Here is a 26,354-nt window from a genome sequence, read left to right on the forward strand (position 1 = left end):
GGTCTGACCGGGGTACACCTAACTTCATCCATGGAATCATAGATAAGAGGCCTGACCAGGGTACACCTAACTTCATCCATGGGATCAGAGATAAGAGGCCTGACCGGAGTACACCTAACTTCATCCATGGGATCAGAGATAAGAGGCCTGACCGGAGTACACCTAACTTCATCCATGGGATCAGAGATAAGAGGCCTGACCGGAGTATGCCTAACCTTATCCATTGGATCAGAGATAAGAGGCCTGACCGGAGTACACCTAACTTCATCCATGGGATCAGAGATAAGAGGCCTGACCGGAGTATGCCTAACCTTATCCATGGGATCAGAGATAAGAGGCCTGACCAGAGTACACCTAACTTCATCCATGGGATCAGAGATAAGAGGCCTAACCGGAGTACACCTAACTTCATCCATGGGATCAGAGATAAGAGACCTGACCAGAGTACACCTAACTTCATCCATGGGATCAGAGATAAAAGACCTGACTGGAGTACACCTAACTTCATCCATGGGATCAGAGATAAGAGACCTGACCGGTATACACCTAACTTCATCCATGGGATCAGAGATAAGAGGCCTGACCGAAGTACACCTAACTTCATCCATGGGATCAGAGATAAGAGGTCTGACCGGAGTATGCCTAACCTTATCCATTGGATCAGAGATAAGAGGCCTGACCGGAGTACACCTAACTTGATCCATGGGATCAGCGATAAGAGGCCTGACAGGAGTACACCTAACTTTATCCATGGGATCAGAGATAAGAGGCCTGACCGGAGTACACCTAACTTCATCCATGGGATCAGAGATAAGAGGCCTGACCGGAGTACACCTAACTTCATCCATGGGATCAGAGATAAGAGGCCTGACCGGGGTACACCTAACTTCATCCATGGGATCAAAGATAAGAGGCCTGACCGGAGTACACCTAACTTCATCCATGGGATCAGAGATAAGAGGCCTGACCGGAGTACACCTAACTTCATCCATGGGATCAGAGATATGAGGCCTGACCAGAGTACACCTAACTTCATCCATGGGATCAGAGATAAGAGGCCTGACCAGAGTACACCTAACTTCATCCATGGGATCAGAGATAAGAGGCCTGACCGGAGTACACCTAACTTCATCCATGGGATCAGAGATAAGAGGCCTAACCGGAGTACACCTAACTTCATCCATGGGTTTAGAGATAAGAGACCTGACCGGAGTACACCTAACTTCATCCATGGGATCAGAGATAAGAGGCCTGGCCAGGATACACCTAACTTCATCCATGGGATCATAGATAAGAGGCCTGACCGGGGTACACCTAACTTCATCCATGGGATCAGAGATAAGAGGCCTGACCGGAGTACACCTAACTTCATCCATGGGATCAGAGATAAGAGGCCTGACCAGAGTACACCTAACCTCATCCATGGGATCAGAGATAAGAGGCCTGACCGGAGTAAACCTAACTTCATCCATGAGATCAGAGATAAGAGGCCTGACCGGAGTACACCTAACTTCATCCATGGGATCAGAGATAAGAGGCCTGACCGGGGTACACCTAACTTCATCCATGGCATTAGAGATAAGAGACCTGACCGGGGTACACCTAACTTCATCCATGGGATTAGAGATAAGAGACCTGACCGGGGTACACCTAACTTCATCCATGGGATCAGAGATAAGAGGCCTGACCAGGGTACACCTAACTTCATCCATGGGATCAGAGATAAGAGGCCTGACCGGAGTATGCCTAACCTTATCCATGGGATCAGAGATAAGAGGCCTGACCGGGGTACACCTAACTTCATCCATGGGATCAGGGATAAGAGACCTGACCGGGGTACACCTAACTTCATCCATGGGATCAGAGATAAGAGACCTGACCGGGGTACACCTAACTTCATCCATGGGATCAGAGATAAGAGGCCTGACAGGAGTACACCTAACTTCATCCATGGGATCAGAGATAAGAGGCCTGACAGGAGTACACCTAACTTCATCCATGTGATCAGAGATAAGATGCCTGATCCGAGTACACCTAACTTCATCCATGGGATCAGAGATAAGAGACCTGACCGGGGTACACCTAAATTCATCCATGGGGGTATGGAAAAGCTTTAGGTGCACACTGTTCTTGTGATTTAGGTGCACACTTTTCTTGTGCTTTAGGTGGGCACTGTTCTTGTGGATTACCTGCATACTGTGTAGGTGGAATGGGTGAACACTGTGTTGTGGATTGGGTGCACACTGTGTCAGTGGAATGGGTGCACACTGTGTCAGTGGATTGGGTGCACACTTTGTCGGTGGATGGGGTGAACACTGTGTCGGTGCATTGGGTGCACGCTGTGTCGGTGGAATGGGTGCAGGCTGTGTTGTGGAATCTGTGCATGCTGTGTCAGTGGAATGGGTGAACACTGTGTCGTGGAATCTGTGCACGCTGTGTCAGTGGAATGGGTGCACGCTGTGTCATGGAATCTGTGCACGCTGTGTCAGTGGAATGGGTGAACGCTGTGTCGGTGGATTGGGTGCATGCTGTGTCGGTGGATTGGTGTGCACGCTGTGTCGGTGGATTGGGTGCATGCTGTGTCGGTGGATTGGGCGCATGCTGTGTCGGTGGATTGGGTGCACACTGTTCTCATGGCTTGGGCGCACATTGTGTCGGTGGATTGGGTGCACACTGTTCTCATGGCTTGGGCGCACGCTGTGTCGGAAGATTGGGTGCACACTGTTCTCATGGCTTGGGCACACACTGTGTCGGTGGATTGGGTGCACACTGTTCTCATGGCTTGGGCGCACGCTGTGTCGGTAGATTGGGTGCACACTGTTCTCATGGCTTGGGCGCACGCTGTGTCGGTGGATTGGGTGCACACTGTTCTCATGGCTTGGGCGCTTGCTGTGTCGGTGGATTGGGTGCACACTGTTCTTATGGTTTGGGCGCACGCTGTGTCGGTGGATTGGGTGCACACTGTTCTTATGGTTTGGGCACACGCTGTGTTGGTGGATTGGATGAACACTGTTCTCATGGTTTGGGCACACGCTGTGTTGGTGGATTGGATGAACACTGTTCTCATGGTTTGGGCACACGCTGTGTTCGTGGATTGGGTGCACACTGTTCTCATGGTTTGGGCACACGCTGTGTTCGTGGATTGGGTGCACACTGTTCTCATGGTTTGGGCACACGCTGTGTTCGTGGATTGGGTGCACACTGTTCTCATGGTTTGGGCACACGCTGTGTTCGTGGATTGGGTGCACACTGTTCTCATGGTTTGGGCGCTCTCTGTGTCGGTGGATTGGGTGTACACTGTTCTTATGGCTTGGGCGCACGCTGTGTCGGTGGATTGGGTGCACACTGTTCCCAGAAATCAGAAACATCCCCCCCAATAGAAACATACCGGGGGCGGGTGCACTTCCCACTTGTGACCTTCAGGTGGTGCCACCCCCCACCATTCACTACTACAGCTTTATATATACACCAGCAGAGGGAGGAGTCAGCCAGCAGAGGGAGGAGTCAGTCAGCAGGAAGTGACGTCAGAAAACAGATCTGAACTCCCAGAATTAAGAGAACTAAAAATAGACAAATAAACACAAAATATACAAAAACTTTTATCAATTAAACAGAAAAAAGGGCGCTGCTTCCACTTTTCTATGTTTCATTATATACACTCAATTAACCCCTTCACTGCCGCAGCCTTATATACACTCAATTAACCCCTTCACTGCCGCAGCCTTATATACATTCAATTAACCCCTTCACTGCCGCAGCCTTATATACACTCAATTAACCCCTTCACTGCCGCAGCCTTATATATACTCAATGAACCCCTTCACTGCCGCAGCAGATCATATACTACATTTGACCTGCACTGTTATCAGCAGAGAGTGGAGGGGGAAGTGGACTCAGACATGTCTGAAACAATAATAGATAACAAAAAAAACAAAACAAATAAACACAAAACATGTACAGTATATATTACCAGCAAAAAAAAAAAAGGTTTAATTGATATTATTATCTGCAGAAAATTAACCCCTGAATATTCTGGTATATTCCCCAAATTACATCATTTATTTGATATGCTGTATATATTCCCCACCCATCCTAGTTTGTATATATAGATAGATATATATATCTATATCTATATATTCTGCTGTCCCTGGAAGGTGTCACCCCCCCCCCCCATGCTGGAGGTTCTGTCATGTCGGCCTCCTCCATGTGACTGTTGTCCTTTATTGGGACCGATCAGACACACGCATACACTTTAATCTGCCTGCCAGGTGTGCCCAGCCCCCGCCATTTACTGTACATACCCCCCTGGGGGCAATATACAAGCAGGCAGTGGGGGGAGGGGGCTGAGCAAATCTCTGTGCTGATGTCACCCTGGAAAGTGCATTGCCAGTTTAAGAGAGGCTGTGGCCCCTTTAAGAGAAGGCAGAGCCCAGAGAGAGAGGAAGTGAGAGAGGAAAGAAAGAGACACACAGAGAAAGAAGAGAGAGAGGAAGAGGAGAGGAGAGCCAGAGAGGAAAGGAGAGTCAGAGAGAAGAGTCAGAGAGGAAAGGAGAAGGGGTCTTCAGACAGCTGTGCAGGGAGAGAAGAGATACATTGTATCAAGAGGAGGAAAGGAGAGTGAGGAGGAGAGAAGAGATACATTGTATCAGGAGGAGGAGAGGAGAGGAGTGATACATTGTATCAGGAGGAGGAAGTATCTGCTAATCTCAGGGCAGTGCAGGAGAGCGGTGTGGGGTGCAGGCAGCACTGAGGGGAGCTCTCTGGTACACACCTTCCTGCTATGCTGAGATAGGTGAGGAGGAAGCGGAGGTGACACATTCCTACCTGCAGGGGGCGCCTCGCTGTGCACACCATGGGGTGAGTCTCATACTTTGTCATGTTGGATCTTGTTGGGTGACATTGCAGAGTGCGGGGTGGGGGGGGAACCTCCACTCACTGACCAATGTCTCTTCTATATCTCCATTTCTCTCTCATTCATGTCTGTGGTCTGTCTGACACCCTGGGCCCCCCCTCCTCCCGCCGGGCCCCGGGGCCCCCTCCCCACCTTTCCCCACTCATGGTCACCAGTGGGTTCTCACAGCCTTATATGGAGATAATCAGAGATGGGAAATGGAGGGAGGAAGGCTGACAATTCAATGTGTGGGACACGTCTATCACCGGACATTCCGCAGTCCTCCCAGCCAGAGGGGTCCCCGCCTACACCGGGCCCTCTACAGTATATACCGTATACCTCTACTGTGTCCTGTACATTATATACCGTATACACGGGGAGTACTCCCAGCCGGAGGAATATCCCTACTGTGTCCTGTACATTATATACTGTATACAGTGCCTTGAAAAAGTATTCATACCCCTTGAAATTTCCCACAGTTGTCATGTTACAACCAAAAACGTAAATGTATTTTATTGGGATGTTATGGTATAGGGATCTGCAATTAGCGGACCTCCAGCTGTTGCAAAACTACAAGTCCCATCATGCCTCTACCTCTGGGTGTCATGCTTGTCGCTGTCAGACTCCTGCTATGCCTCATGGGACTTGTAGTTCTACAACAGCTGGAGGTCCAGTGTCACATAATTGTGAAGTGGAAGGAAAATGATCAATTATAACTTTTATGTGAAAAGTGTGTGTGTGGGGGGGAGGGGCATTTTGTATTCAGCCCCCTTTACTCTGATACCCCTAAATAAAATCTAGTGGAACCAATGGCCTTCAGAAGTCACCTAATTAGTAAATAGAGTCCACCTGTGTGTCATTTCATCTCAGTATAAATACAGCTGTTCTGTGAAGCCCTCAGAGGTTTGTTAGAGAACCTTAGTGAACAAACAGCATCATGAAGGCCAAGGAACACACCAGACAGGTCAGGGATAAAGTTGTGGAGAAGTATAAAGCAGGGTTGGTAATAAAAAAATCTCCCAAGCTTTGAACATCTCATGGAGCTCTGTTCAATCCATCATCGGAAAATGGAAAGAGTATGGCACAACTGCAAACCTACCAAGACATGGCTGTCCACCTAAACTGACCGGCCGGGCAAGGAGAGCATTCATCAGAGAAGAGCCAAGAGGTCCATGGTAACTCTGGAGGAGCTGCAGAGATCCACAGCTCAGGTGGGAGAATCTGTCCACAGGACAACTATTAGTCGTGTTCTCCACAAATCTGTCCTTTATGGAAGAGTGACAAGAAGAAAGACATTGGTGAAAGAAAGTCATAAGAAGTCCTGTTTGTAGTTTGTGAGAAGCCATGTGGAGGACACAGCAAACATGTGGAAGAAGGTGATCTGGTCAGATGAGACCAAAATTCTACTTTATGGCCTAAAAGTAAAACACTATGTGTGGGGAAAACTAACACTGCACATCACCCTGAACACACCATCCCCACCGTGAAACATGGTGGTGGCAGCATCATGTGGTGGGGATGGTTTTCTTCAGCAGGGACAGGGAAGCTGGTCAGAGTTGATGGGAAGATGGATGGAGACAAATACAGGACAATCTTAGAAGAAAACCTGTTAGAGTCTACAAAAGACTTGAGACCGGGGCGGAGGTTCACCTTCCAGCAGGACAACGACCCGAAACATCCAGCCAGAGCTACAATGGAATGGTTTAGATCAAAGCATATTCATGTGTTAGAATGGCCCAGTCACAGTCCAGACCTAAATCACATTGAGAATCTGTGGCAAGACTTGAAAATTGCTGTTCACAGACACTCTCCATCCAATCTGACAGAGCTTGAGATATTTTACAAAGAAGAATGGGGAGAAATGTCCTCTCTAGATGTGCAAAGCTGGTAGAGACATCCCCAAAAAGACTTGTAGAGAAAGGGGGTTCTACAAAGTATTGACTCCGGGGGGCGCCATACAAATGCCCCTCCCCCACACTTTTCACATATTTATTTGTATCATTTATCATTTTCCTTCCACTTCACAATTATGTGACACTTTGTGTTGGTCTATCACATAAAATCCCAATAAAATACATTTATGTTTTTGGTTGTAACAAAATGTGAGGAATTTCAAGGGGTATGAATACTTTTTCCAGGCACTGTACACGGGAAGTACTCCCAGCCGGACGGTCTCCATGTTTGTCTCACCTGGAATGAGTCATTTCCTCTCGGAGTCTCGGGATGAGATCATTGAGTCAGAAATAGTTCTGGATTCTCATAAAGATTAATAATATAGAGGAAGCCAAATCTAAAACCAGCAATGACATTCCACTTCCTGATGAGGGGGGATGTGTCCCCGAGCTCCTGAACCCCCCCCCCCCCCTCACCCCCACCCCACCCCCACACCTCTATCTACATCAGATCTACAACTCACCCCTCTCTGTGACATCTCTCCATTTCTATTGGCTGGGATCATTCGGGGACACGATGGGATGGGTACAGCAGAGGAAGAATGTGTCAGTCTTTATATATTGTATAATCTTCATATACAATGTCACAATTCCATCTGTCCTGCCGTCTACCCATAGAGGAATCATCTCTGCAGAGAGACTCTGCTTCCTCTGATCAGATCATTGTCTGCCATCTGTGGAGAAATCTGATGACCTGTGTGTGACCCCTGACCTGTGACCCCCCCCATCCCTGACCTGTGTGTGTGACCCCCGTCCCTGACCTGTGTGTGTGTGTGACCCCCATCCCTGACCTTTTTGTGACCCTGTCCCTGATACCCAGAAAGTCTCACTCCTCTTGCTGCATTAATGTATGGTTGTGTCTGCATGTAGGATGGTAAGTGTGCGGAGTTCCTCCTTACATTCCCTTCTCTCTCCTCCAGGGAGGCGGCGGTGATCACGGCCAGAGCGACGGTTATGATCTATGATGACGGCAGTAAGAAGTGGATGAATGCCGGGACGGGGGCCGCGGGATTCAGCCGGGTGCAGATCTTCCACAATCCCGCCACACAGATGTACCGCGTGGTGGGGAGGAAAATGCAGGACCAGCAGGTAGGTCCAATGTATACACATAGGCAGTGGCGTCGCTAGGGAGTGGCTTTTGGGGCTATAGCCCAGAATCTGGGGCCCATAGCCCGGAGTCGCTCAGAGATGGCCATGGCCTCTCTGCAGCTGGGCTACGAGTGTGGCGAGCAGCACTTTAGAGCCGGGCGGGCGAGAGAGCAGAGAGATAACATCATCTCTCATCGGAGGCTCTCTGGGGACCCTGATGTAAGTGGGGGGCTCTCTGGGGACCCTGATGCAAGGGAACGGCTCTCTGGGGACCCTGATGTAAGGGAACGGCTCTCTGGGGACCCTGATGTAAGGGAACGGCTCTCTGGGGACCCTGATGTAAGGGAACGGCTCTCTGAGGACCCTGATGTAAGGGGGGGCTCTCTGGGGACCCTGATGTAAAGGAACGGCTCTCTGAGGACCCTGATGTAAGGAGGGGCTCTCTGGGGACCCTGATGTAAAGGAACGGCTCTCTGAGGACCCTGATGTAAGGGAACGGCTCTCTGAGGACCCTGATGTAAGGGAACGGCTCTCTGGGGACCCTGATGTAAAGGAACGGCTCTCTGGGGACCCTGGTGTAAAGGAACGGCTCTCTGGGGACCCTGATGTAAGGGAACGGCTCTCTGGGGACCCTGATGTAAGGGAACGGCTCTCTGGGGACCCTGGTGTAAAGGAACGGCTCTCTGGGGACCCTGATGTAAGGGAACGGCTCTCTGGGGACCCTGATGTAAAGGAACGGCTCTCTGGGGACCCTGGTGTAAAGGAACGGCTCTCTGGGGACCCTGATGTAAGGGAACGGCTCTCTGAGGACCCTGATGTAAGGGAACGGCTCTCTGAGGACCCTGATGTAAGGGAACGGCTCTCTGAGGACCCTGATGTAAGGGAACGGCTCTCTGAGGACCCTGATGTAAGGGAACGGCTCTCTGGGGACCCTGATGTAAGGGAACGGCTCTCTGGGGACCCTGATGTAAGGGAACGGCTCTCTGGGGACCCTGATGTAAGGGAACGGCTCTCTGGGGACCCTGATGTAAGGGAACGGCTCTCTGGGGACCCTGATGTAAGGGAACGGCTCTCTGGGGACCCTGATGTAAGGGAACGGCTCTCTGGGGACCCTGATGTAAGGGAACGGCTCTCTGGGGACCCTGATGTAAGGGAACGGCTCTTTGAGGACCCTGATGCAAGGGGGAGGCTCTCTGGGGATCCTGATGCAAGTGGGAGGGCTCTCTGGGGACCCTGATGTAAGGGAACGGCTCTCTGGGGACCCTGATGTAAAGGAACGGCTCTCTGGGGACCCTGATGTAAGTGGGGGGCTCTCTGGGGACTCTGAGGTAAGGAGGGTCTCTCTGGGGACCCTAAAGTAAGGGGAGCTTTCTGAGGACCCTGATGTAATGATAATATAATAAAAATATATTATAATATAATCTTTACCTTACTGCTATGGGCTCTAGCCCCAGATCTTTTGCAAACCTAGCAACGCCCCTGCTCAGAGGACAGGTACCTACCTGATGGGTCGTGTGGGGGAGCATACATTGTGTTGGGTACAAAGGGGTGTACAGTGCCTGGAAAAAAGTATTCATACCCCTTGACATTTCCCACATTTTGTTACAACCAAAAAACATAAATGTATTTTATTGGGATTTTATGTGATAGACCAACACAAAGTGTCACATAATTGTGAAGTGGAAGGAAAATGATAAATGATACAAATAAATATGTGAAAAGTGTGGGGGAGGGGCATTTGTATGGCGCCCCCCGGAGTCAATACTTTGTAGAACCCCCTTTCTCTACAAGTCTTTTTGGGGGTGTCTCTACCAGCTTTGCACATCTAGAGAGGACATTTCTGCCCATTCTTCTTTGTAAAATATCTCAAGCTCTGTCAGATTGGATGGAGAGCGTCTGTGATCAGCAATTTTCAAGTCTTGCCACAGATTCTCAATGTGATTTAGGTCTGGACTGTGACTGGGCCATTCTAACACATGAATATGCTTTGATCTAAACCATTCCATTGTAGCTCTGGCTGGATGTTTCGGGTCGTTGTCCTGCTGGAAGGTGAACCTCCTCCCCAGTCTCAAGTCTTTTGTAGACTCCAACAGGTTTTCTTCTAAGATTGTCCTGTATTTGTCTCCATCCATCTTCCCATCAACTCTGACCAGCTTCCCTGTCCCTGCTGAAGAAAACCATCCCCACCACATGATGCTGCCACCACCATGTTTCACGGTGTGGATGGTGTGTTCAGGGTGATGTGCAGTGTTAGTTTTCCCCACACATAGCGTTTTACTTTTAGGCCATAAAGTTGAATTTTGGTCTCATCTGACCAGATCACCTTCTTCCACATGTTTGCTGTGTCCTCCACATGGCTTCTCACAAACTACAAACAGGACTTCTTATGACTTTCTTTCACCAATGTCTTTCTTCTTGTCACTCTTCCATAAAGGGCAGATTTGTGGAGAACACGACTAATAGTTGTCCTGTGGACAGATTCTCCCACCTGAGCTGTGGATCTCTGCAGCTCCTCCAGAGTTACCATGGACCTCTTGGCTCTTCTCTGATGAATGCTCTCCTTGCCCGGCCGGTCAGTTTAGGTGGACGGCCATGTCTTGGTAGGTTTGCAGTTGTGCCATACTCTTTCCATTTTCTGATGATGGATTGAACAGAGCTCCGTGAGATGTTCAAAGCTTGGGAGATATTTTTATAACCTAACCCTGCTTTATACTTCTCCACAACTTTATCCCTGACCTGTCTGGTGTGTTCCTTGGCCTTCATGATGCTGTTTGTTCACTAAGGTTCTCTAACAACCTCTGAGGGCTTCACAGAACAGCTGTATTTATACTGAGATTAAATGACACACCGGTGGACTCTATTTACTAATTAGGTGACTTCTGAAGGCAATTGGTTCCTCTAGATTTTAGTTATCAGAGTAAAGGGGGCTGAATACAAATCCCCCTCCCCCCACACTTTTCACATATTTATTTGTATCATTTATCATTTTCCTTCCACTTCACAATTATGTGACACTTTGTGTTGTTTATCACATAAAATCCCAATGAAATACATTTACGTTTTTGGTTGTAACAAAATGTGGGAAATATCAAGGGGTATGAATATTTTCTCCAGGCTCTGTATGGGGTGTGTCGGGTATAGAGGGCGATGTATATACTGTAGGTGGGCGTTGATGGCGGTACGGCCGGATGCCGGGTGAGAATTGAGATGAAGTGGAAGTCTGTGGTTGGGGGAAGGGAAGTCAGGTGGAAGTTCTCGGTGGGGGGAGGGGGGGGGGTTCTCAGCAGATCATTTCTTATTAGGGAAGTGGCGGTTCCTCCTTCCACTGCTAGAATTGTTTCCCCTCCCCCGACCTTCTGCATTGGGACGGCATAATTTCCCAGGGCCCGGCAATGTCCACGGAGGGGGATTGGTGGCCGGGGTGACCACCAGCCAATCAGATCATGTTCTAGGGGGACGCAGACTTTCTCTGGTCAGGTGTCATCTAATGGGGGGTGGGGGTTGGACAAGGGGTGGTAATAGATGGTGAATATGAGAAAAGGGGGGGGGCAAAGTGGGGGAGACATGGATGGGGGGAGGGGAATGAGGAAAAGTGGGTGTATCCCTGAATGGGGGAGGTGTGGAGAGAGCTGACAATGGCGCCATCCATGCGACCTTTCTGATAATGGGCGGGGCTTGGGGGGAGGGAATATGGGGGGGGGAGGCGGGGTTGTAGAGTGACCACGCAGAGGGCGGAGCACAGAACACCGGTGATGGCGCACTCTTGGTCAGGGGCGGGACTTGTCTAGGTGGGAGGGACTTCTGTATTATGAACTGATTATCTCCACTATGGTAGCCAGCGGACATTGGGGGGGATGGGGGGGGGGTTAGATGCCAGAGAACGCAATGTAGGCGGTGGAGGAGAGGACATTAAGGGGAAGAGCGCCTCCATCAGGGGGTAACGAGTCTCGGGAGGGAGGGGGCGGGTCTCCATCATGGGATGGAAGGTTCTCATTCCAGTACAGGATATAAGGCCGCCATTGGTGGGGCCCCTGGCCTGCTGGGCCCTGTACTCCTACTTCACCATAGTAGTCTGTGTTGCAGGGAATTCTGGGTAATGTCTTCTTCTCTGGCAGGTGGTGATAAACTGCCCTCTGATTCGAGGACTGAAGTACCATCAGGCCACGCCCAACTTCCACCAATGGCGAGATGCGCGGCAGGTGTGGGGGCTGAACTTCAGCAGCAAGGAGGAGGCGGCACACTTTGCAGCGGGAATTGCTCAGGCTCTGGAGGTTCTGGAGACAGGTGAGAGATTCCATCCAATCCCAGCCAAGAGAGACCGCCCATCACCGCCCATCACCGCCCATCACCGCCCATCACCATCCATCACCACCCATCACCATCCATCACCGCCCATCACCACCCATCACCACCCATCACCGCCCATCACCGCCCAGGCCACCTGTATTCACCCGTCATCCCAACTTGTATCTGACATTCACCTGACATTCTCCCAACAGTCACCTGTCATCCCAACATTCACCCCCATCCTTCCTCCCCACAGGTGCCAGCTGGACTCCAATGAATGGACCCAAAGTAGAAGAGCCGGAACCCCCAAGGAGGTAAAGACACTGCATCTTATGTATGTACCACTTCCCCTCCCCCTGTACAATGTCTGGGTCCTTCTGGGTTGCCCCCCCTCCCCCCTGTACAATGTCTGGGTCCTTCTGGGTTCCCTCCCCCCCGTAGAATGTTTGGGTCCCTCTGGGTTGCCCCTCCCCCCCGTACAATGTCTGGGTCCCTCTGGGTTGCCCCTCCCCCCCGTACAATGTCTGGGTCCCTCTGGGTTGCCCCTCCCCCCCCGTACAATGTCTGGGTCCCTCTGGGTTGCCCCTCCCCCCCCCCCCGTACAATGTCTGGGTCCCTCTGGGTTGCCCCTCCCCCCCTGTACAATGTCTGGGTCCCTCTGGGTTGCCCCTCCCCCCTGTACAATGTCTGGGTCCCTCTGGGTTGCCCCTCCCCCCCTGTACAATGTCTGGGTCCCTCTGGGTTGCCCCTCCCCCCCTGTACAATGTCTGGGTCCCTCTGGGTTGCCCCTCCCCCCCTGTACAATGTCTGGGTCCCTCTGGGTTGCCCCCCCCCCCCCGTACAATGTCTGGGTCCCTCTGGGTTGCCCCCCCCCCCCGTACAATGTCTGGGTCCCTCTGGGCTGCCCCCCCCTGTACAATGTCTGGGCCCCTCTGGGTTGCCCCCCCCCTCCCACCTGTACAATGTCTGGGTCCCTCTGGGCTGCCCCCCCCGTACAATGTCTGGGTCCCTCTGGGCTGCCCCCCCTGTACAATGTCTGGGCCCCTCTGGGTTGCCCCCCCCTCCCACCTGTACAATGTCTAGGTCCCTCTGGGTAGCCCCCTCCCACCTGTACAATGTCTGGGCCCCTCTGGGTTGCCCCCCCCTCCCTCCTGTACAATGTCTGGGTCCCTCTGGGTTGCCCCTCCCCCCCGTACAATGTCTGGGTTGCCCCCTCCCCCCTGTACAATGTCTGGGTCCCTCTGGGTTGCCCCCTCCCCCCTGTACAATGTCTGGGTCCCTCTGGGTTGCCCTTTCCCCCCCAGTACAATGTCTGGGTTGCCCCCCCCCCCTGTACAATGTCTGGGCCCCTCTGGGTTGCCCCTCCCCCCCGTACAATGTCTGGGTTGCCCCCCCCCCCCTGTACAATGTCTGGGTCCCTCTGGGTTGCCCCCTCCCCCCTGTACAATGTCTGGGTCCCTCTGGGTTGCCCTTCCCCCCCTGTACAATGTCTGGGTTGCCCTTCCCCCCCTGTACAATGTCTGGGTCCCTCTGGGTTGCCCCCTCCCCCCTGTACAATGTCTGGGTCCCTCTGGGTTGCCCCCTCCCCCCTGTACAATGTCTGGGTCCCTCTGGGTTGCCCCCTCCCCCCTGTACAATGTCTGGGTTGCCCTCCCCCCCTGTACAATGTCTGGGTCCCTCTGGGTTGCCCCCCCCTGTACAATGTCTGGGTTGCCCTCCCCCCCTGTACAATGTCTGGGTCCCTCTGGGTTGCCCCCCCCTGTACAATGTCTGGGTCCTTCTGGGTTGCCCCCCCTCCCCCCTGTACAATGTCTGGGTCCTTCTGGGTTGCCCCCTCCCCCCTGTACAATGTCTGGGTCCCTCTGGGTTGCCCCCCCCTGTACAATGTCTGGGTTGCCCTCCCCCCCTGTACAATGTCTGGGTCCCTCTGGGTTGCCCCCCCCTGTACAATGTCTGGGTCCTTCTGGGTTGCCCCCCCTCCCCCCTGTACAATGTCTGGGTCCTTCTGGGTTGCCCTTCCCCCCTGTACAATGTCTGGGTTGCCCTTCCCCCCCCTGTACAATGTCTGGGTTGCCCTCCCCCCCTGTACAATGTCTGGGTCCCTCTGGGTTGCCCCCCACTGTACAATGTCTGGGTCCTTCTGGGTTGCCCCCCCTCCCCCCTGTACAATGTCTGGGTCCTTCTGGGTTGCCCCCCCTCCCCCCTGTACAATGTCTGGGTCCTTCTGGGTTGCCCCCTCCCCCCTGTACAATGTCTGGGTCCCTCTGGGTTGCCCCCCCCTGTACAATGTCTGTCCTTGTCCAACAGGCTATTGGTCCATCATTCCCTCCTGTATCCTCTAGATTGTAAGCTCTGAGGATCAGGGCCCTCTGATCCCTCCTGTATTGATTTGTATTGTAAGTGCACTGTCTCCCCTCATGTTGTAAAGCGCTGTGCAAACTGTTGGCGCCATATAAATCCTGTATAATAATAATATAAATCCTGTATAATAATAATAATAATTATTATTATTATTATTATTATTATTATTAATAATAATCATCATCATCATTCTGGGCCCAGTCAGGTGGGGGAGGGGAAGGCAGACATTAAATGATCTCTGACTGTCAGTGATGTCTTCTGTCCACAGACCTCCGGAACCGGAGCAGAAAGTCCAGAGTCCAGGTGAGATATCGGCATGTGGGACGGGCTGGGGAGGCGGCTATATATACACCTTCAGTCTCACTACACTATATTCCCAAAAGTATTGGGACGCCTGCCTTTACACACACATGACCTTTAATGACATCCCAGTCTTAGTCCGTAGGGTTCAATATTGAGTTGGCTCCGCCCTTTGCAGCTATAACAGCTTCAACTCTTCTGGGAAGGCTGTCCACAAGGTTTAGGAGGGTGTCTATGGGAATGTTTGACCATTCTTCCAGAAGAGCATTTGTGAGGTCAGGCACTGATGTTGGACGAGAAGGCCTGGCTCTAATTCACCCCAAAGGTGTTCTATTGGGTTGAGGTCAGGAGTCTGTGCAGGCCAGTCAAGTTCCTCCACCCCAAACTCGCTCATCTATGTCTTTATGGACCTTGTTTTGTGCACTGGTCCAATCCATTTGGTGGAGGGGGATTATGGTGTGGGGGGGGGATTATGATGTGGGGGTTGTTTTTCAGGGATTGGGTTTGGCCCCTTAGTTCCAGTGAAGGGAACTCTTAAGGCGTCAGCATACCAAGACATTTTGGACAATTTCATGGTCCCAACTCTGTGGGAACAGTTTGAGGACGGCCCCTTCCTGTTCCAACATGACTGCCCACCAGTGCGAGTTTGGAGTGGAAGAGTGCCAATAGAACGCCTTTGGGATGAATTAGAGCGGAGACTGCCAGCCAGGCCTTCTCATCCAACATCAGTGCCTGACCTCACAAATGCTCTTCTGGAAGAACGATCAAACATTCCCATAGACACCCTCCTAAACCTTGTGGACAGCCTTCCCAGAAGAGTTGAAGCTGTTATAGCTGCAAAGGGCGGAGCCAACTCAATATTGAACCCTCCGGACTAAGACTGGAATGTCATTAATGTTTATGCGTGTGGATAGGCAGGCGTCACAATACTTTTGTGAGATACTGTATATACACTATATTCCCAAAAGTAAGTACACCCCTCAGTGACATTTGTGTAAATCTTTTCTTCTATCTTTTCATGTGACAACACTGAAGAAATGACACTTGTCTACAATGTAAAGTAGTGAGTGTACAGCTTGTATAACAGTGTAAATTTACTGTCCCCTCAAAATAACTCAACACACAGCCATTAATGTCTAAACCGCTGGCAACAAAAGTCAGTACACCCCTAAGTGAAAATCTCCAAATTGGGCCCAATTAGCCATTTTCCCTCCCCGGTGTCATGTGACTCGTTAGTGTTACAAGGTCTCAGGTGTGAATGGGGAGCAGGTGTGTTAAATTTGGTGTTATCGCTCTCACTCTCTCATACTGGTCACTGGAAGTACAACATGGCACCTCATGGCAAAGAACTCTCTGAGTTCTGAAGAAAAGAATTGTTGCTCTACATAAAGATGGCCTAGGCTATAAGAAGATTGCCAAGACCCTGAAACTGAGCTGCAGCACGGTGGCCAAGACCATACAGCGGTATAACAGGACAGGTTCCCCTCAGAACAGGCCTCGCCATGGTCCACCAAAGGAGTTGAGGTCACATGATCAGCGTCATATCCAGAGGTTGTCTTTGGGAAATAGACGTATGAGTGCTGCCAGCATTGTTGCAGAGGTTGTAGGGGTGGGGGGTCAGCCTGTCAGTGCTCAGACCATACGCCGCACACTGCATCAAATTGGTCTGCATGGCTGTCATCCCAGAAGGAAGCCTCTTCTAAAGATGATGTACAAGAAAGTCCACAAACAGTTTTCTGAATACAAGCAGACTAAGGACATGGATTACTGGAACCATGTCCTGTGGTCTGATGAGACCAAGATAAACGTATTTGGTTCAGATGGTGACAAGCGTGTGTGGGGGCAACCAGGTGAGGAGGACAAAGACAAGTGTGTCTTGTCTACAGTCAAGCATGGTGGTGGGAGTGTCATGGTCTGGGGCTGCATGAGTGCTGCCGGCACTGGGGGGCTACAGATCATTGAGGGAACCATGAATGCCAACATATACTGTGACATACTGAAGCAGAGCATGATCCCCTCCCTTCAGAGACTGGACCGCAGGGCAGTATTCCAACATGATAACCACCCCAAACACATCTCCAAGACCACCACTGCCTTGATAAAAAAGCTGAGGGTAAAGGTGATGGACTGGCCAAGCATGTCTCCAGACCTAAACCCTATTGATCATCTGTGGGGCATCCTCAAACGGAAGGTGGAGGAGCGCAAGGTCTCTAACATCCACCAGCTCTGTGATGTCATCATGGGGGAGGGGAAGAGGACTCCAGTGACAACCTGTGAAGCTCTGGTGACCTCCATGTCCAAGAGGGTTAAGGCAGTGCTGGAAAATAATGGTGGCCACACAAAATATTGACACTTTGGGCCCAATTTGGAGATTTTCACTTAGGGGTGTACTGACTTTTGTTGCCAGCGGTTTAGACATTAATGGCTGTGTGTTGAGTTATTTTGAGGGGACAGTAAATTTACACTGTTATACAAGCTGTACACTCACTACTTTACATTGTAGACAAGTGTCATTTCTTCAGTGTTGTCACATGAAAAGATAGAAGAAAAGATTTACACAAATGTCACTGAGGGGTGTACTTACTTTTGTCAGATACTGTATGTAGCCTGCGGGAGGGGGAGGGGAGGGGGGGGTGAGTATACACCTATATACACAGTGACATGTCCATCCTCTGAAGATCAGGTTGCTTTGCATCTCCTCTGACTTCTCTCTCCTTCTCCTTCCAGTTGCCCCGGTTACTCCACCATCAAGTGGTCCTCCAGCTCCGCCTGGCCCACCCCCTCCACCAGGGCCACCACCAGTTTCTGGGGGTCCTCCAGCTCCTCCAGGGGGTCCTCCAGCTCCTCCAGGGGGTCCTCCAGGTCCACCCCCTGTGCCTTCTGGGGGTGGTCCTCCCCCTCCCCCTCCTTTACCGTCTGCTGCAGGCGGCGGGGGTGGTGGTGCTGGCGGTGGAGCCAGCGGGTTGGCAGCCGCACTGGCTGCAGCCAAGCTGAGGAAAGTGGCAAAGGTGAGTGTGAGGTACTGTGGGGGAGGGTGAAGGGGCAGATTTAATCATGGGGGGAGGGTGACGGGGCAGGTATAATCATGGGGGGGCTGTAGAAGAGCAGGTCCTAGGGCCAATGGAGGCCATGCCCATCCTCCGTACATTATCTGCACCCTGTCGTCTCCTCGCCCCAATTGATCAGATTCCTGACTTTTCTGGGATTCGGAAGGAGGAGGAATTGCCCCCCAATATCTGACCATTGTCCCGTCTGTTCCGCAGGATGATGGGGGCGGGTCGTCTCCAGCGAGTGCGGGGCCACCCAAGCCGGACGCCAGCCGCACCAGTGGAGGAGCATCGGCAGGGGGAGGAGGCGGAGGAGGACTGATGGAGGAGATGAACAAAAAGCTGGCCCGCCGGTAAGAGGATTCATTGTCTTGTCCCCCCACAATCCTACCACAGACCGCGCACACCACAGCGCGCTCCTAGTCCCAGCCTGTCCGTAATGGAATTGTCCCCTCCCCCATCATACCACAGACAGCGCACACCACAGCGCGCTCCTAGTCCCAGCCTGTCTGTAAGGGAATTGTCCCCTCCCCCATCATACCACAGACAGCGCACACCACAGCGCGCTCCTAGTCCCAGCCTGTCAGTAAAGGAATTGTCCCCTCCCCCATCATACCACAGACAGCGCACACCACAGCGCGCTCCTAGTCCCAGCCTGTCTGTAAGGGAATTGACCCCTCCCCCATCATAAATTGCTATAAACAGGGGAATTGGCGCTGTCCGGCTATATGTGCATTAAATAATGATTCCTACAAGTGTAAGAAAAAAGGAGGCATACATGTAGAAAAAATAATAAAATAATAAAACAATTAATATGCGGGTGACCAATGTGTTGTGGGAGCTATTAAAGTGCAAACAACACTCCCAACAGGTGTTAGAATAATAAAGTGCAACTTCCTCCCGAGATAAATATATATGTGCCAATTTCTCAATAAGAACCAACTGCCTATATATGTATAGAAATGTGCCCAAAAGTAAAAACAAGAACTCCGAAATAAACACTTATGGCAATAAAACAGTATTGGCAGTAAAGAACAAACAATTATGACAGTAAAGAACCCCCAGCATGTGTGCATAAAAAAAGTCCAACAAAGCAATGTGTGAAAGGTAAAGAAAATATATATGTGAAAAACAACAAAATGTATAAAGCAGTAAGTGTCCAAAATCAAGGTCCTAAAGTGTATCCTTTTGGTGAAAAAAAAACGTGATTTGAGCATTGACTGGTGTTGTCCCCGTCCTTCACTGCACCCCCACTCGTGCTTACACTCACCAGACTGCCTAACCCCTGCAGGGGTAAAAGGCATATGTGGAAAATCCTGCGATGGCACAGTCCAGGAAGCGGTCCTCCGTCCAGGGGTGTTTATCCTTCTCTGATGGTTTTGTATCCCCAAATGTTAAACATCCATATCACTTGGACAGAGTTCCAGCAGCTTCCTGGACTGTGCCATCGCAGGATTTTCCACATATGCCTTTTACCCCTGCAGGGGTTAGGCAGTCTGGTGAGTGTAAGCACGAGTGGGGGTGCAGTGAAGGACGGGGACAACACCAGTCAATGCTCAAATCACGTTTTTTTTTCACCAAAAGGATACACTTTAGGACCTTGATTTTGGACACTTACTGCTTTATACATTTTTGTTGTTTTTCACATATATATTTTCTTTACCTTTCACACATTGCTTTGTTGGACTTTTTTATGCACACATGCTGGGGGTTCTTTACTGTCATAATTGTTTGTTCTTTACTGCCAATACTGTTTTATTGCCATAAGTGTTTATTTCGGAGTTCTTGTTTTTACTTTTGGGCACATTTCTATACATATATAGGCAGTTGGTTCTTATTGAGAAATTGGCACATATATATTTATCTCGGGAGGAAGTTGCACTTTATTATTCTAACACCTGTTGGGAGTGTTGTTTGCACTTTAATAGCTCCCACAACACATTGGTCACACGCATATTAATTGTTTTATTATTTTATTATTTTTTCTACATGTATGCCTCCTTTTTTCTTACACTTGTAGGAATCATTATTTAATGCACATATAGCCGGACAGCGCCAATTCCCCTGTTTATAGCAATTTCTGTACACTGGATTTCACCTAGGTGATTTTCATTTTTAGGGGGGCAGCAGTCCTTCCTTGTTCCTATTCTCCTAAGTGCGGAATATCATCACCCCCTCCCCCATCATACCACAGACGGCGCACACCATAGCGCGCTCCTAGTCCCAGCCTGTCAGTAAAGGAATTGACCCCTCCCCCCATCATACTACAGACAGCGCACACCATAACGCGCTCCTAGTCCCAGCCTGTCAGTAAAGGAATTGACCCCTCCCCCCATCATACTACAGACAGCGCACACCATAACGCGCTCCTAGTCCCAGCCTGTCCGTAAAGGAATTGACCCCTCCCCCATCATACTACAGACGGCGCACACCATAGCGCGCTCCTAGTCCCAGCCTGTCCGTAAAGGAATTGACCCCTCCCCCATCATACTACAGACGGCGCACACCATAACGCGCTCCTAGTCCCAGCCTGTCAGTAAAGGAATTGACCCCTCCCCCATCATACTACAGACAGCGCACACCATAACGCGCTCCTAGTCCCAGCCTGTCCATAAAGGAATTGACCCCTCCCCCATCATACTACAGACGGCGCACACCATAGCGCGCTCCTAGTCCCAGCCTGTCCGTAAAGGAATTGACCCCCTCCCCCATCATACTACAGACGGCGCACACCATAACGCGCTCCTAGTCCCAGCCTGTCCGTAAAGGAATTGACCCCTCCCCCATCATACTACAGACAGCGCACACCATAGCGCGCTCCTAGTCCCAGCCTGTCAGTAAAGGAATTGGCCCCTCCCCCATCATACTACAGACGGCGCACACCATAGCGCGCTCCTAGTCCCAGCCTGTCAGTAAAGGAATTGGCCCCTGCCTGAAATCCCGCCTTCCCTCCAGCCAATAACAAGGAACTTTCATATGCTGTGCGCATTGTGGGTGGAGCCAGACACATCAGATTGGGCGCACTCTGCTGTGATTGGCTGGAATAGGAGGGTCCCCGGCCGGCCTGTGATTGGAGGAACGTGGTTCCGCCTCTTTCATACTCCTCAGGTGTGGGTCAGCTGACATCCCGGAGGAAGAGGATCAGTATGACAGCCTGGCATTACTTTATATACATAATTCTGTACCATCATGGCTCCGCCCACTTCAGGGCTCCACACCATCTATACCTGTTGTTATTACTGAGCCACCATGTGACTACAGTGGGTGTGGCCTGAATTTATTGTTTACATGTGAATGCCAATCATAGAATAGTACAGGGAGGTCATGTGATCACACTGACTCCGCCTCCTATTTGATTCTGCAGGCTGAAGATGTCACAACAGGGCGATCGCCCCGCCCCCACCACGCAGGATGACAGCGATATACAGAGTGGGAGGAGCCAAACGGGTAAGTGACATTAACGTAATGTTGTCCCACCTTTGGGGTTCTGCTCACCCGGACACTTGGGGGCGCCATTAACCACATGCCATACGATTGCATCATTGGAACGCTTCACTGTGATGTCATCAGTGCAGGAAACCTCCAATCACTCGCTGGAGGTCAACGGACATATAGGGGAAATGGGGGGACGTATAGAGGGAGGTGATGTAGGGTTGGGGGATATAGATAGTTTATAGGTCACATTAAAGGTGGGAAAAGTTCTGAAAATATTTATCTTTGTTCTTTGATGAAGGGGATGTATGGGGGAGATGGAAGGGATATATATATAATGTGTGTGTGTGATGGAGGGGATGTATGAAGGATGTGTAGGGGAAATATGGGGAATATATGGAGGGGATATATAGGGGGAGATGGAGGGGATGTATGGGGTATATATAGGGGGAGATGGAGGGGATGTATGAGGGATATATAGGGGGGATGTATGGGGGATATATGAAGAGGATGTATGGGGGAATACATAGGGGAGATGGAGGGGATGTATGGGTGATACATAGGGGGGAGATGGAGGGGCTATATGGGGGATGTGGAGGGGAGATATGGGGGATACAAAGGGGAGACGGAGGGGATGTGTAGGGGAGATATGGGGAATATATGGGGGAGGTGGAGGGGAGATATGGGGAATATATGGGGGAGATATGGGGAATATATGGGGAATATATAGGGGAGATATGGGGGAGATATAGGGGAGATATGGGGAATATATAGGGGAGATATGGGGAATATATAGGGGAGATATGGGGAATATATAGGGGAGATATGGGGAATATATAGGGGAGATATGGGGAATATATGGGGGAGATATGGGGAATATATAGGGGAGATATGGGGAATATATGGGGAATATATAGGGGAGATGGAGGTGATGTAGTGGGGAGATGGAGGGGCTGTATGGGGGATACATAGGGGAGATATGGGGAATATATGGGGGAGATATGGGGGATGTAGTGGGGAGATGGAGGGGCTGTATGGGGGATACATAGGGGAGATATGGGGAATATATGGGGGAGATATGGGGGATGTAGTGGGGAGATGGAGGGGCTGTATGGGGGATACATGGGGGAGATATGGGGAATATATGGGGGAGATATGGGGAATATATGGGGGAGATATGGGGAATATATGGGGGAGATATGGGGAATATATAGGGGAGATGGAGGGGCTGTATGGGGGATACATAGGGGAGATATGGGGAATATATAGGGGAGATGGAGGGGATGTATGGGGGAGATGGGGGGGAGATATGGGAATATATAGGGGAGATGGAGGGGGATATATAGGGGAGATATGGGGAATATATAGGGGAGATGGAGGGGCTGTATGGGGGATACATAGGGGCTGTATGGGGGATACATAGGGGAGATATGGGGAATATATAGGGGAGATATGGGGAATATATAGGGGAGATATGGGGAATATATAGGGGAGATGGAGGGGGATATATAGGGGAGATGGAGGGGATATAGGAGGCGGTGGCGATATAATGGATGGGGGGATGGGGTGACGTGTTGTTGATGTATTGCTGTGCAGACGCGGCTCGGCTCCTGACTTCACTCTTACCACACGCAGGTTATCACACTTCCTGTTGTCGGCACATTAAAGGGGAAGTCCGGTGGAAATGTTCAGCGAGTCACAAACCGCCGCACTTCATACCTCAGATGTTTCCATATCTCTATATACAGATCTGTCACCCTTTACACCTTCGCATATCCCCCCCCCCCCCCCCCCCCAATATACCTGTATTCATCTGTTGCCCATCCCTCTCTATAACCGATTGGTCTATGCACCATCCCCGCCCCCTTCCACCCTCCACCAATAACAGACTGCCCTCCTCCAGTCATCCAGGCTGGAATCTGTCTTTAAAGTGGAACTCCGGAGTCAGACACGCCTTCACACAGTGTCGCTGACGGACTTCAGTTATTTATTTGCCCGGAGCGCCACTTTAAGTGAACTTTTTACTTCTGGACTGAAGTCTGACATCAGGCTTGCAGTGGGAGTGGCTACACTGAAAATGAATGAGTGGTCAGGTGGTAAAGGAGGGCGGGAGCTCCTGGTGGGCGTCAGTAGTAGCCAACAGAGGCAGCAGGAGGAGGAGCATCCTGCAGCACAGCAGAGGCGGGGTCACAGGTGGGGGTGTGGTTTTCCCCTGGCAGGGGAGGGAAGGTGACTATTACTATTATTATTATTATTTGTCCTCCGGATTGCAGCGCTGACTCCTCTCCATTTTATTTTCAGAGCCGGCTCGGCGCCCCTGGGACAGAGGGAGCACCACGTTGCCTAGGTAACGGCAGCCATCTTGGCGCAGCCATAGGGTGACCCCATTTTCTTTTCTCTGCCCCCCCGCTCACCCTTCTCTGTGTCCACAGGATGAAATCTACAGTCAGCAGCACGGAGGTGGCTCCGAGTACAGACGAACCATCGGACTCCATGGAGAGGATGAAGCAGGTACCATAGAGCTGCTGACCTCGGGGCACACACGGAAAATTCCAGCACTTGGCCCATTGTTGGCAATGAGAATGTTCATTGGGCGGGCATTGAACAAGATGCATCATGAGGGCAGCAGCTGGCCAATTAGGATAAGTGATGTCCCCCCATTTAGGGCAATTACCATGGTGTTTTCCATAGTAATGGCTCCGCCCCCTATGCATACATCACAGGCCAGTGCCGATTGGCTGCACATTACTCCCATGACATAAGTTGGTTATCTATGTTCCTCGGCGTGTCGAGTGTCAGCTGTGCGGTCGCTCTTCCTTTCTCATGCAATATGTGGTCAGGATGGAGGAAGACGGTGACCACAGCCAGACTTCCTCTTCATAATGACACTGGTAACGGGCTTCTCTCCACAACAGCCGCCATTTTCTCTGCAGACGCTCCCCATTCCTGATGATTCGCTCTGATCCCTTACAATCGATCCACCAGCAGTTCACCGTTCATATGGGTTGTATTATTCCCCCCCACCAATAAAAAAAAAAAAAAATCCAAATTTGTGGATTCGCTTTTCTCCGCCTCCTGACGCACACGCCCTGCGCAGGTCTCTGTTGGGGCACCATTTGTCTCACAAAAGCTAAATGGCCCTCCCAGATCCCGTGTCACCTTCTGCCCATTGTGATGTCATGGGGGGTGTTGGACACAGTGGGCGGGGACATATTTTCCAGCACTGTACAGATATAACAAGAGATGTGTTTCCTTCTGCAGGAGCTTCTGGATGAGATGAGGAAAGAGCTGCAGAGAGTGAAAGAAGACATTATAGATGGTGAGATGTTCCTTCCACTGATGCTGGGTGGTCATTTGTATGTGGTCACCGGGCGGGTCCTCCCAGTATAGGGGGCAGAGGGTGAGACCTTCCAATATATGGGCATGGGATCAGTCCTCCTGGTACATGAGCACAGGTTGAGACCTCCCAATCTATACAGTCACGGGATGAGTCCTTCCGGTATATGGGGACAGAATTAGACCTTCCAGTATATGGTCATGGGATGGGTCCTCCTGGTATAGGGGGCAGAGGGTGACACCACCTGGTATATGGGCACAGGATTAGACCTCCCAGTATAAGGGGCGCAGGACGTGTCCTCCCGGGATGTGGCTACGGGACAAGTCCTTCCTGTATAGGGGGCTGAGGATAGGACCTTCTGGTATGTGGCTACGGGACAAGTCCTTCCTGTATAGGGGGCAGAGGATGACACCACCTGGTATATGGGCACAGGATTAGACCTCCCAGTGTTAGGGTGCAGAACGGGTCCCCCCCCATGGGATGTGGCCACGCGATGAGACCTCCCAGTATAAGGGGCGCAGAACATGTCCTCCCAGTATGTGACAAGTCCTTCATGTATAGGGGGCAGAGGATAAGACCTTCCGGTATGTGGGCACGGGATGAGTCCTCCCAATATAGGGTCACAGGATTGGACCTCCCAATATAGGGGGGCGCAGGATGAATCTTCATGGCATATGGGCAAACAAATAAGCATTCCCAGTTTATGGTCACAAGTCCTCACCGTATATGGGCAGTTAGACCTCCCTGTAGATGGAGCATGGGATGAGACCTTTCCGGTCTATGGGTCATAGGGTGAGTCCTCCCAGTCCATTATTATACCGGTTGGGGGGTGTTTGGCCAGGCTTGGTGTTCCAAACCAGTAAGGAGCCTCTGCCAGCTGGTCACGCAGACTAGAAATGGCTGCATAAAATTCCTTCCGTGACACAAAGGAAATGGAGGATGGGGCCCCTGACACGGTGGAGAGACCAGACAAGGGAAGGGACTCAGAGCTAAGCTGACCCTAAGGGGAGTCATTACAGGTCCAACTATGCTGAGGGGGGGTCCCCATCATCCTTCCTCCACCTCCCTGAGGCCATGGCTTGCTGAGGGTCCGTAGGCTTGTAGAAACCCCATATGGGAGTGGCCATCTAGAAGAGAGGAGTATTGGCCCAGAGTGTACCCCCAGTGCACACGTGTCCCCCAGTATGGGCTGTGTTCTGGTGTTGCTGGCGTGATGCAGCTGGAACGGTATGTGCTGCACCTCATTTGGTGATCTCATGTTTTCATACCAGAAGAGCCAACAAAATGGTGCCCACACATCAACAGACATATGCACACGCCGCGTTCGATCTGCCCCTTTTTGAACACTCTCTACTGCAGAATGTTGCTCTGTGCAGTGACCTGCTTCTACTGCCCCAGTGCACAGGGAACACTCCAGGGAAATGTTCCTCCAGAGGCGCTCACCAGTCCATGGAGCCATCTATATGGTGGGTGCGCCCTGCAGGGCCTTGATTTCTGTGCTGGGTGATCACTACCCTGGACCTGTAGAGCGCCCTGCCAGCAAGTTCATATGTTATACCCCAGGAGGTCGTGGTCCACAAGAGCACCATGGCACTGGTACAGGCCACCCCTGCTCCTGTATGTGGGGTCCAGGTACAGTCCTGCTGTCTGTAGTGACC

At 51.1% G+C, this 26,354-nt stretch overlaps 1 protein-coding gene across 1 annotated transcript in view; it reads left to right on the forward strand.

Moving 5' to 3' along the window:
* The first annotated feature begins 4,397 nt into the window (after positions 1–4,397).
* The window catches only part of VASP (vasodilator stimulated phosphoprotein), a 25,485-nt gene continuing 3,528 nt past the window's right edge, over positions 4,398–26,354 (forward strand). Inside the window, exons 1-11 of the mRNA XM_073598079.1 lie at positions 4,398–4,857; positions 7,764–7,932; positions 12,048–12,216; positions 12,476–12,533; positions 14,849–14,883; positions 17,608–17,888; positions 18,144–18,280; positions 21,292–21,374; positions 23,661–23,706; positions 23,792–23,870; positions 24,621–24,678. Of these exons, the coding sequence (XP_073454180.1) occupies positions 4,853–4,857; positions 7,764–7,932; positions 12,048–12,216; positions 12,476–12,533; positions 14,849–14,883; positions 17,608–17,888; positions 18,144–18,280; positions 21,292–21,374; positions 23,661–23,706; positions 23,792–23,870; positions 24,621–24,678 (1,120 nt within the window). The 5' untranslated portion in view covers positions 4,398–4,852. The remainder of the gene's footprint in view (positions 4,858–7,763; positions 7,933–12,047; positions 12,217–12,475; positions 12,534–14,848; positions 14,884–17,607; positions 17,889–18,143; positions 18,281–21,291; positions 21,375–23,660; positions 23,707–23,791; positions 23,871–24,620; positions 24,679–26,354) is intronic.

This window comes from Aquarana catesbeiana, linkage group LG09, assembly GCF_042186555.1.
Source record: "Aquarana catesbeiana isolate 2022-GZ linkage group LG09, ASM4218655v1, whole genome shotgun sequence".
In the NCBI taxonomy this organism is placed as follows: domain Eukaryota; kingdom Metazoa; phylum Chordata; class Amphibia; order Anura; family Ranidae; genus Aquarana; species Aquarana catesbeiana.